At 38.7% G+C, this 11,743-nt stretch overlaps 2 protein-coding genes across 2 annotated transcripts; one reads left to right on the top strand and one right to left on the bottom strand.

The window, feature by feature from the left end:
- Nucleotides 1-225: 225 nt before the first annotated feature.
- Nucleotides 226-3,442, top strand: LOC146652466 (uncharacterized). Its single transcript, XM_085383101.1, has 2 exons — nt 226-436; nt 1,120-3,442. Exons 1-2 carry the CDS (start codon nt 281-283, stop codon nt 3,043-3,045), a joined length of 2,082 nt encoding a protein of 693 aa, XP_085239227.1. The 5' UTR covers nt 226-280; the 3' UTR covers nt 3,046-3,442.
- Nucleotides 3,443-4,007: 565 nt separating this feature from the next.
- LOC146652465 (uncharacterized) lies at nt 4,008-6,161 on the bottom strand. Its single transcript, XM_085383100.1, has 2 exons — nt 4,968-6,161; nt 4,008-4,428 (listed from the first exon to the last, which is right to left on the bottom strand). The coding sequence occupies exons 1-2, from the start codon at nt 5,793-5,795 to the stop codon at nt 4,102-4,104; spliced, it is 1,155 nt and encodes a 384-aa protein (XP_085239226.1). The 5' UTR covers nt 5,796-6,161; the 3' UTR covers nt 4,008-4,101.
- Nucleotides 6,162-11,743: the final 5,582 nt, after the last annotated feature.

Genomic DNA, 11,743 nt, shown 5'->3' with positions numbered 1-11,743 from the left:
ATACAAGTGTATCACGTTATAACGTGAAAGGTTTATTGTTCTAACAAGATACTTTTCCTGTTTGTACAATATACTATCATGTTTGTACAATATACTTTTCACGTTTGAACAACATAATATCACGTTATTACAATATACATAATTATCACGTTCGTACAATATAAATATTATATTGTACGAACGTGATAATTATATTGTACAAACGTAAAAAAAAATACCATTACAATAACATTTTTTATTGTAAGAACGTAAAACGTGTTGCATTCGGAAACCCAAATCCATGGTAGTTGTGGAGAGTGCACGCTCGTCAGAACTGGCACTTAACTTTGAATGCCCTGCTTTCAACATGGACACAAACACTGATAGCCCACTTCTGAGATTTCTTCGGAATCGTGGTGTACCTGAGGACTGTCTCTTACGAATGCTACAAGAACACGTAAGTGCACTCTTGAGGGGGAAACTTGTAAAACTCGCTTTTTACGAAGTTACAGCGTCTAAAAATGTGACATATTGCTAAGTTAGCAACCACAGCGGTTTTCGCTTCTCTCGCTTTGACTGCGTAAGGACGTAACGGTAGGCTGCATTGGTGTGGATCTTTAATATGGAATGGAAAATGTAAAACAAATTAACCCGCTGTATAAAACTGGGTCGTTGTATGACCACATGTTACTACTTAACCCGTATGCAGATTCCAGGTTTCTTAAATATATCGCTATATTATGTGATGCACAATGTTTCCTTGTTTATCTAAAAACAAATGAATTAAACTGTGTTTATATTGATATTTGTCTTCAATTAAAAAAAAACAGTGAGTTTAACCCTTTGTGCTCTGTGCAACTGAAAGATACGTGAATACTAATTTACTTTTTCAAAGGTGGGCGTTGTATATACTGTAATATTTCTATTAATAACATGTTAGAGAATCTCATTAATGTTGCTGCCATAGAGAGAGGAAAAGAATAAATGCTAAATATTGATGGCTGCCACTAAAATAATAACAGACAATTATCAAAACACATGTGAAATTTACATACATTTTTTTAGTGAGGTACCTCATGTGGTGTGGCAGCAGGTATACCTTGTACTTCTGTATAGTAATAAATATCCCTGTTATTACAGATTGATGCCACAGTGATTGATTTCATGGATGACAAGACCCTGTCTGATTACATCCCAACATATGGTGACCGGATAGCTGCCAGACGGTTCTGCTTGGAAAACAGTGGTGCAAGTACTAAGGAATCAAGAAAAAACTCATTGCTCGAAAAATTGAAGGAAAAGATGGGAATCAATGAAAATGAGAAGAAACCTGATCATGAGGAGGCATTTGTTTCTAAGAGAAAAAGAACATATGCAAAAAACAACAAATGGGCTGAGAAAAAGACACGAAAAATTGAGTTAGGGTGGATCCATGAAGGTAAGCAAGTGAGAAAGCGCAGAGGAGGAGGAACAAGGACCTTTGATGTGCCCAAAGACTCCAAAAAAGCTGACATATTACAGTATGCTAAAGATCTTTTCTTTCCAAGTGGAAAAAGCAAATTTGGAAGATGGGAAGTGTTCAGTCATGACATATTAGACTATCAGGAAGAGGCCGTATTTGATGAAGATGTCACAGTTGGAGAACTCTATTCAGCACTTAAAATGGGAATGTTGAGATTTTACTTGTGCACAAGAAGATTTTCCAATGATGAAGATGATGAAGAAGTTTATGATAGAGGGAAAACACATGTAAACAATGTTACACAACTGACTGACTCACATCAAGGAGATGAAGAAGCTTCTCACACTGTTGTGATCTCATCATCAGAATCTAGGAATGCTGATGAAGATGTATTATTAGACACATCTGAGGTAATGATTGGACCCTACCTTGGAGAGCCTCTGCCTTGTCAACTTGATGACACTGTAATAGATGAACCATTCCTGCAGTTTGAGGAAGATGATCTGGTCATCACATCCATTACACTTCCTCCAACAAACACAGCAGTCAGTAGTCCAGAAACATCTATAAGCAATGAAGCAATAAGCTCTGCTGGATCATATGATGTTGTCTGTGTTACCATCAAACTTCACAGGGTTACTATTCTGGAGGAGATGATCAGCCAGTTCAAAGATCCAACACTCCTCATACACCCTCTAAAATACACCTACATTGATGAAAAAGGAGCTGACGCAGATGGCGTATCAAGAGATGTGTATGCTGCATTTTGGTCAGAGTTTGTGGACAACACAGCTGAAGGAGAGGAGTTCAGAGTGCCATCACTGTCTCCTAAATGGCAGGAAGAAGAGTGGAAATCCATGGGTAGAATTTTACTGAAGGGATTTCAAGACCATGGATATTTCCCTTGTCGCCTTGCTCCTGTTTTCACAGTGGCACTCATCTTCGGTGAGAATCAAGTATCAGATGATCTGCTGTTTGAAAGTCTTCTCTTTTACCTAAGTCAATCAGATAGGGATCTGATAACAAGGGCACTAAAAGAAGATCTTTCAGATGAAGACAGGGATGAAGTGCTGGATCTCATGGATCGCCTGGATGTATCAGTGCTTCCAACCAAAGAGAACTTAAAAGGCCTTCTTCTGAAAGTCGCACACAAACAATTAATCCAAAAACCAGCATATGCCGCAGAGAAAATGTCCTTAGTTGCAAGCTACTTCCTAAAAGAAGCTTTTCAAAGCCCACAAGATGTCCTACAAATGTATGAGGATAAAAAGCCAACAACGAGAAAGCTTTTGAAGTTGCTTACTGCCTCTCCCACCACTCAAGTAGAGAAGCAGAGCTTCAGATTTCTGCACCAGTACATCAGAGGACTTGACGATACAGGGCTCAGAAGGATGTTCAGGTTTCTTACTGGGTCAGATGTCATCTGTGTTGACAAGGTTGAGGTACTGTTCACGCCTGTGGATGGACTGGCACGACGACCTGTGGCACACACATGCGGCCCTCTTCTGGAACTACCATGGACATACACGTCCTACCCAGAACTACGAAATGAACTGAACAATGTTTTGGCTGCTAAAAGCTCTTATGAGTTCAGCATAGCTTGATTAAAGTCCATCATGTTTAAACCAAAGAATGAAAGGTTTGCACTAACAATGACTGGCTATGAAGCTCTAAAGTTTGTTAAACCCACAAACAGGGAACACATCATTGTATAAAAAAAGAAAGAGCTTAAATTTCAGGGAAGTGTTTTATTTCATATTTGAATTTATTTTCAAAAATTGTGGATAACATCAATTTGTTTCCACCATGAAAAATGTAAATTTCAGTTTAAATTTTCATACTTAAAAGTTTTACTAGTTTAAATGTTAACTAATTATGTTTAATAAGTTCATATGGTTAGCAGCAAGTGGTGAACTATGCTTATTATTAGTTCTTATCATGTGTCAAGGTCCTTTTCCACAGGTCTGTGGTGCAGTTTTGTAGGATACAAGATGTCTGCTAGAGGGGATGTTTTGTTTAGTAATAATTCAAAAGACTTAATATTAATTATTTTCAAGTATATTTTTTTTACCTTTCCACCAGTCATTTGTTTAGAACATATTTTAAGGGAATAACTTTGGAAGGCAATGTGTTTGATGCAATAGTTGACTGGAATAAAAGACAGAAAATTGGCACATAAGTTAAGTTTTGTAGTGTTTATCAAGAGTCCGTGTTTTCTTCTCCTTGAACACAAATAAAAGGGAGGTTAACATCTAACACTATTTGTTAATTATTAAATAATGCAGAATTTGTACATTTACCAGTTTACAAGAAACTGTTCGTGGATGAATAGCAGTTGCACAATGTGTTCAGTAAAATTGAAAACAATATTTCATGAATGATAATGTATAGGATCAGCAGTTTAAAAAATGTTTTTTTGACAGTCTTAAAACAGAAATCAGATATAATAGAAATTCCGTTAAAAAATAATTGGAAATGCCAAAAGGTTGGAGTACGCAGATTTGGTTAAATATATTTAGACATGCTTGCTTGCTACTATCTTGAACCGAAAATCCAAACAAAATAATAATGAATGTCTTTTCTATTGTTTATTGCACAAATAAAACATTGTACCCAAAAATATATGCGTAAAAATTCCCAAAGCCCAATTATATTTAGGTTTATAAGTCCTTCAGTATATAGGCTCTCAGGAAGAGATACAGTTCAATGGATTCATCTGCTGTGCTTGGTGGAAGTAAGAAGTTCTCTGACATTATAAGGCAACACAAGCTGAAAACGGTTTCATCACAGGTATAAGGTCCTCTCTGTTGACATTCTTGCTTACAAGCATCCACTGCCTCCCAAGAAACCTCTTTCAGATGATCCTGTCCTCCAAAGAGATGAGGGATGGTGTACATGAGAATCGGACGTCCACTTGGAGCAACTGCATTTCTGCTTCTGCGTATTAGATGGGTGTTCCACATATGTGCAACTTGCTGCAGCTCTTCCTATTAAATATTAAAAATTAAAAAATCTCATATCAGTAAAAGAACACATTTCTCTTGGCTCAACATGTTACCCAAAACGGCGCTGGCACGGCTGGCAGCCTTAACCCAATTTCCCTCGGGATGAATAAAGTACGATCAATCAATCAATCAATCAATCAATCAATCAATCAATCAAAAGCACCACACAATGACAGTCGGAAAAACAGAGTTTATCAAAAATACTCAACAACAAGAATAACAGTGGTAGACACGTGATACTTTGGAAAATTTTAAGTAATTATTAAACGTGAATTGTTTTAGACAGTGCGATTTTATGTTTCTGGCCAGTGAAATATGCATTTTTTTTCATATCCTCAACGGAGTGATAATAGGGATGGTGCATGGTAGGTGTTAAAGCAAACTTTTTATTCTCTCTCCGTGTCTCTCTTTCTCTCTAACACACACACACACACACACACACACACACACACACACACACACACACACACACACACACACACACAATGACTCATTAAAAGAATATAAACATGGTTACATACCTCGATGACGTTCAGGCACGTAAACAATATGAGCTGCTTGTCCAAAAAACATCCAGAAAAGCAATCATGGTCTTTTAGTTCCTGGAGACGATTTATCCAGTGCTGAGCATGATGTTGTCTCAGAAAGGCCCACCAGCCTTCAATACGCTGATTGTGATTGCTGGATCCAGTAATAAAACAGTTTCTGACGTTCGGATCCATAGTCCAGCGCAAGAATCGTTGCATCTCGGCCATTATGACATTTTCTGTTCCCAAATCAGAGCGAATCCTAGCAGGTGTTCCCATCCTCTTTTCAACTTCTGCTATGAAATATCCAGCAATGACTTTGGGATCATTGTTTGTTGAATAGGCATGAAGCCAAATCATAACTCTCGAAAACCCATCAATAGCTCCATTTATACAGATTCCAAAAGGCTTCAGTTTGTCATAGGAGTCAACATGCCACATGAAATTTGGTCCAGGATTTACATACGTGCGTCGCATTAGGCGATTTCTGCGTCGTTGCTCAACACCGTAAGGGTCAAGATATTTCAGTAAATGTCTCACAGTACTCTGCGTGACAACATAACCTGCCTGAATGCAGTTCAGGTGATGTAGTTTGTATCCATGGAGCCTCCCATGTCCCTCCAGTTGATCAATAAGAAATCGTGCCACCTCAATCGGATCGGACTCATTCTTTCTCCTGTACAGTCCCATGCGTTTTAGGTTTCTTCTAAGTGTCCGCATGCTTATCACAATACTGTCCAAACTGCTCAATAACAGCAAAATCTCCCCATGCCTCAATCCAAGCATAAAATAGAACTTAATTAATTCCAATAAACGAGCCATTTTCTCGCACTCTGATCTGCACTGTCACCCACTTCACTATGTTTTACACTTCCGTATCTTTACGGCAATATATCATGCTCGAACAATAAAATATATGTTATAACGTGAAAATTTTATTGTTCAAACAATATAATTATCACGTTCGTACAATATAATATTTATATTGTACGAACGTGATAATTATATTGTACGAACGTGATAATTATGTATATTGTAATAACGTGATATTATGTTGTTCAAACGTGAAAAGTATATTGTACAAACATGATAGTATATTGTACAAACAGGAAAAGTATCTTGTTAGAACAATAAACCTTTCACGTTATAACGTGATACACTTGTATTTTTCTTTTGCCTGGGTGGCAGCTCTACGCTTCCGTAGTTGTGTACTGTATTTATTCTTATTGTATTCTAATTTTTGCCTCATAACTTTTGCACTGTCCACTTCCTGCTGTGACAAAACAAATTTCCCACGTGTGGGACTAATAAAGGTTATCTTATCTTATCTTATCTTATAAACATGACCTTAAAAAACCCCTGCACAGAGATTGATCAGTTCCTCACTTTTTTCACAGAAAGTTCTAGTAAACTTAAAGCTCAACAAAAGGTATGCACTCTGCAGAGAGTGTGCCTTTTTATCACGACTTCTATGAAAGAACCTGCCTCTAAACAGACATAAGCTCAGGGTAAAATAAACAATACCATCTTTTAAAGATTTATCCACCCTGGCTTGCATTTCTGAAAAGCTATTTGGGGCTGTGAAAAAAAAGTTAGTTTATGGTGGACAGAAGGCTGAAAACATTAGAAAGGATGCAATTTAATAGTTTCTTCTTGGACATTAGGTCTGAGTCTCCACAGTCGACTGGTTCTTTCATGAATATTCATTCATCAGCTCCTGGCCAGTTGGCAGGTTGTCATGAGCTGTGCTCCATTTGCCAAGGCAGTCATCAAAACCAATACTTAACGATCACTCAGTCTGTAGGAATAATATAATTCTCTGAACCAAAGACTCATCCACATTCTATAAAGAAAAAAATGATAATCCCTGATTCATTTTTTGCCAATTACTTTAGAACATAGAATTAAACTGCTCTCGAGTCCTAGTCATATTATTGCAAATTTAATAGTTTATTGTTTTGCCAATAAGAAAAGACGTGTGGCAGGTATCAAGCCACACATACTGGGCTTTGTACCTGCAGCTTCCTTCCTTTCATTAGCACAGCAGAGAGTGCTGAGACACAGTTATCTGACATGATAAACCTTTGAAAAATATTCATAGCAGATGTTCGGATGTTGTGAAATGCGGATGTATACACAAGCCTACGTGGCTTGGACGGGAATTTTCAAGCGGACGACTGCGCGCCCTCGCTGGGGTGTCTAACCTCTTAGTGTTTGCTCTCTAAGTGGAACAGTTCCAGAGGATTGATGGAGTTTCTCACGTCAGTTGTTGGTTTTTAGAGCAGAACCCGGATTCTGAGAAGCTCTAAATCACACAACCCGTTCTTTCTGTTCCTGTCATGCCTCAAAATCAGCAGCTTTAACAGAATAATTTGGGAGATTGTAAACACACCAGGACTCACCTTTGGGTTATTACTGAGAAGTGCTACTCCTCATTCTGTTCTTTATCCTCTCTCCAGCCTTTTCTACCATCATTCCCGATCTGTTTTTGACTCATCAGGGGGTTTTCTGTTCAAGTGTTGCCTAGTGACATAATCATAATATGGGTATGTGCTTGTGTGTGCAGTATATCCTATATGCCTGTTTTGTTAATGAGCATATGAATATGATATATGCTTAAATGTATGCATATGTGTTTGTATTTGCAAGTGTGTGCGTGTGTGTGTGTGTACACACACATTCATGATCTGATTTAATCAGACACCAATAAGACCAAATCTCATTAGCATCAAACTGCTTTAGTACTAATCAGGTTACTGAGCAACCAGTCAGCCAATAGCAGCTACTAATGCTATTAAGTAGAGCCTGATTGGATTGAATCTTATTTCAACTTCCTGAAGGCTGCCAGCATTTTAATCAATAAACACAACTACAGTGATGTCACAGTCCGTTAGAACGGCGAGGTGGTGATGTCACAGATCATTAAGATTGTAAAGACGGTGGAGGGGATGAGCGGATGGGATTGAGGGATTTTTACCATATACCGTAGTCGAATCCAGGCAATTTCCACCTACGCTCCTAAATAGATGCGGTAAAGCTGCATTTAAGAATTGTGAAGAGAAACACAAACGCAGCACATCTTCGAGGATAATTACAGGGTGCTGGCAAAGGGAAGGAAAACTCATGATGCTCTGGCAGGAGGAAAGGTGGAGGAGGAAGTAGAGGGAAAAGTGCATACAGTCCACAGCCATGCAAGCAACTCTGTGCTACAATAGGTACTTGGTTAGGTTAGGATAGGTTTAGGCAATACCAGAGTGTTCATGGCAAACAGCTAAAAAATGAAGTCAACACACTCTCTGAAATTAAAGTTGCTCCTATGGCCACTTAAGGTACGAAATGAGCGTTAATGCTAAAAGCAAAAGAATTTAATAGAATTAAACAGCACGTTCACGTTGTCACCAGGTGGAGGTCACGTTTTGCCATGTGTTTTATTGTGTGATGTTATTGGTGGATTTTGATTGTTTTAAATTTTGCATGATATTATTTTATTGTAATCTTTGCATACTTTTATTTTAAAAATTGTTATTCAGTGTTTTGCATCCAAACCACAACTGCCCCAAACGATGCAAAATCAATCACACCTGCTCAGTCCACTCTTTAAAAGAGGCACGGCAGAGCAGGATGGGGTGAGAGAGACGGCAGAGTGACCTGAGAAGCACAGCGGCAAAACGTGCAGAGAAAATTAACCTTAATTCGAGGGAGGCCATGGAACGCTGGCATTTCTTTGAGCACTGACAGGGGCAAGAAGAGAAATGCGGCATTCGCACAGCATCAGAAGTCAGCATCAGCACCGATGCAAACTGAGGAGGACAGCACGGCAACGACAGAGTTCAGACCTCTGCCCAAGTTGTCCAGCACCACCAAGAGTGGATGTTTCCTCCTTCTTCTACACTGTCTTCCCCGTGATCAGACACCATGCACATGACACACGCAGAGCATACACGAAGGCAAGTCACTGTTGCTGGGAGAAAAGAGAAAGGGTATACTTTTCATGCGCCAATGAAGGACTATTTATACTTTTGGCATGGTGTACACAGGTTAGGGACCTCTAGTTTAAACTGCTGGTGGCAACTACAACAACTTTTTTTTTTTTTTTGTTATCAGTTTCACTAGCCCGGGCTGGTTTTATTGACTCACTCCTTTCTTATTAGTATGAGTAGCATTTTAATAGATTTAATTCATCCATCAATTCGCTTCTGCTTATCCTTTTCAGGGTCACGAGGGGTGCTGGAGCCCCAGCTGTCTCATAGCAACAGGCAGGGTACACCCAGGACAGGTCGCCAGTCTGTCGCAGGGCTAACGCATAGACTGGAGACAACCAATCGCACTCACATTCACTCCCGCATTCACACCTATGGGCAATTTCATGTTTCCCATTAACCTATTTAAGATTTAATTCAGTACATTATTTTTTAAAACACTCAGTTTTGTTATTAGTGTGAATTCAGAAGCTGGATTGTCATTTTTGAAGAGATATTCTATGGTTTATGTGTACTTCTTTAAATGACCTTTAGATGTTTCATCATATCTGTTGTTGTGGATCATAAGATCCAACACAACTTAGAAATTAGGCTCTTTAAACTGTTAAAAATGACCTGACGAAATTTCATGGAATTAACAAAGTCTGGGATTAGTGATCAGAAAATGGTAATCTGCACAGATGTGATGGACTAACGCTGCCAAACTTAAAGCCGATGTCAAAAAGATATTAAAATTAAGGTTTAAATAAGAAATAAAAAAAACATTCAGAGTTCCCCTTTTGTGGTAGTTTGTTAATTCTGATCAGTAGATTAACTGGTCTGGATAACTAAGCCCAAAATAATCCTCTTTGCTGGTTTTATGGATTTCTCCCATTCCATTAATAAACTGTCCACGGTGTCATGCATGACAGGGCATAAAATGGCGGCCTTATCAGACTCACTTACGGATCCTGCGACATTAAGTTAAAACAAAGCAATCTGGACAGTTTAATCCATTTAACCTGGCCCGTTCTGTTGCAGTCACTTCATTCAGTGTTTCATTCTTTCCAATCGTCTCAGTTTAAAGGCCCAACCGTGCTCCTGTCTCTCTCTCTCGCTCCGTCTATCGTTCCCTTTCTCCCACGTCTCTTCTGCCTCAGATCGATGGCAAGGGCGAAAAGCTAATGACCCATCTCAGCAACCAATTCACTCAGCTCTGCCACACTCAGTACCTGTCGAAGCCTATGAGGAGAGGAGAAGAGAGGAGGCTGGTTTATTTATCTAAAGAGCTTTCGCGTCCTTTTCTTAGGCTGAAAGAACAGTGAAAGAGATGCAATGAAAACTCAAATTCTTGACTTTTTGGTGAGTAGACAAGTCAGCAGTTTTTTAAATCACAAAAAATTAAGCATAAGTCTTTCATCTTTAATAAAATGATCAGCGTTCTGCTCTACCAGGTGTAACAATTGAGTTTAACATCCAGGCATCCATGAAAACGGAATTTATGACATTTAACGGAGTTAGAAGTTAGCAGGAAGTTAGCTCGCTAGCTTCTATCTAAATACAATATAGCATGTCCTGACTGCGGGGTTTTGGAAACAAATTAAAACGTACAGCTCTGTTATCACTTCCAACATAAATGAAGACAGAAAACTAAACAGCAGTGACGTTTGTAGGGTTACTGAAGTTTGGCTAGCTGGTATATAATGATGTGCTATGTGACCTAGCGACACAGCTATGTTAGCATAATATAAACAAGCTAACTTTTTTTCCACTCAATAAAAGTTAACGTGAGTGTTCTCGGTGGTCAGGAACAAATGTAATCGCATGGCAGGATGCTGTAAAAGGACCAAACTTCAGCCAGGAGAACAACTGAGATAATCCATCCTCAATACGAGGTTAGTCATTCATATACTGCTGCATGGGCTGGGCTGTAGTTACATCCTAACGTTTTAAAAACTGAGCTTAAATAAATGATTAGTGGTAATAAAAGCTGAGGGAGGTCAACAGTGATCACTGACTGTCACTGTTTGTGACTGAAAATGCATAACATTAAACATGTTAACAACAGAGATGGGCAGTAACGCCTGTAATCTGATTACTTTTTTCAAGTAACGAGTAAAGTAAGGGATTACTATTGCAAAATCGGTAATTAGATTACCGTTACTTTCCCGTAGGAACGCTGCGTTATTAATTTTTTTGCGAGAATGTCTCATGACAGTGACGTAAGCAAGTGCGCCGTTGGTGACAACAGCTGTGTGCAGATCAACAATGGATCACATATCGATTGTGGGAGAGAGTATGAGCGTGCAGCGTTTAAAGGGTGGAAGTACTGACCTTATTTTGAGTTTGATTCCATAAAAAGTGACAAAAACATTAGCGTCCGTTGTGCGTGGGAAGAAAACTTTTTACAGCGAAAAAAACCCCTAAACTTCCAAGCAAGCACTGAGTGCGCTATGACGTAATGGGAAACTCACAGAGAAACTCGCGGATTCTTCAACTGACCGCAGCACACCTGCACCAGGGTAAACCTCCGACTACCCCCAGTCCTGCTTTACAGGTGAAAATAGAGTAACAGGACCGCTGAGTCTTTGACTTTATTTATTTTCTGCTGTGTTTTACTTGCATCTATTTGAAAGAGTGAGTGTAAACACAAAAAATATTTTATTTTATGTGCTGGAATGTGCAGAAAATAGGTTTAAATGTTAAACTAATTTATTCAAGTCAGAAAATGTTGCATATAATTAAATTTTTGCTTGATGCATAAAGTTAAAAGATTAAAACTGATAAAACAAGTTTAAAAAAAGAGACTTT

The sequence above is a fragment of the Rhamphochromis longiceps genome, linkage group LG15, assembly GCF_057381845.1.
Source record: "Rhamphochromis longiceps isolate RC_006_pf linkage group LG15, R_longiceps_female_GT1.1, whole genome shotgun sequence".
NCBI classification, from domain to species: Eukaryota; Metazoa; Chordata; class Actinopteri; order Cichliformes; family Cichlidae; genus Rhamphochromis; species Rhamphochromis longiceps.
The sequence above is the reverse complement of the archived record's forward strand: the minus strand, read 5'-3'. Positions and strand labels throughout refer to the sequence as shown.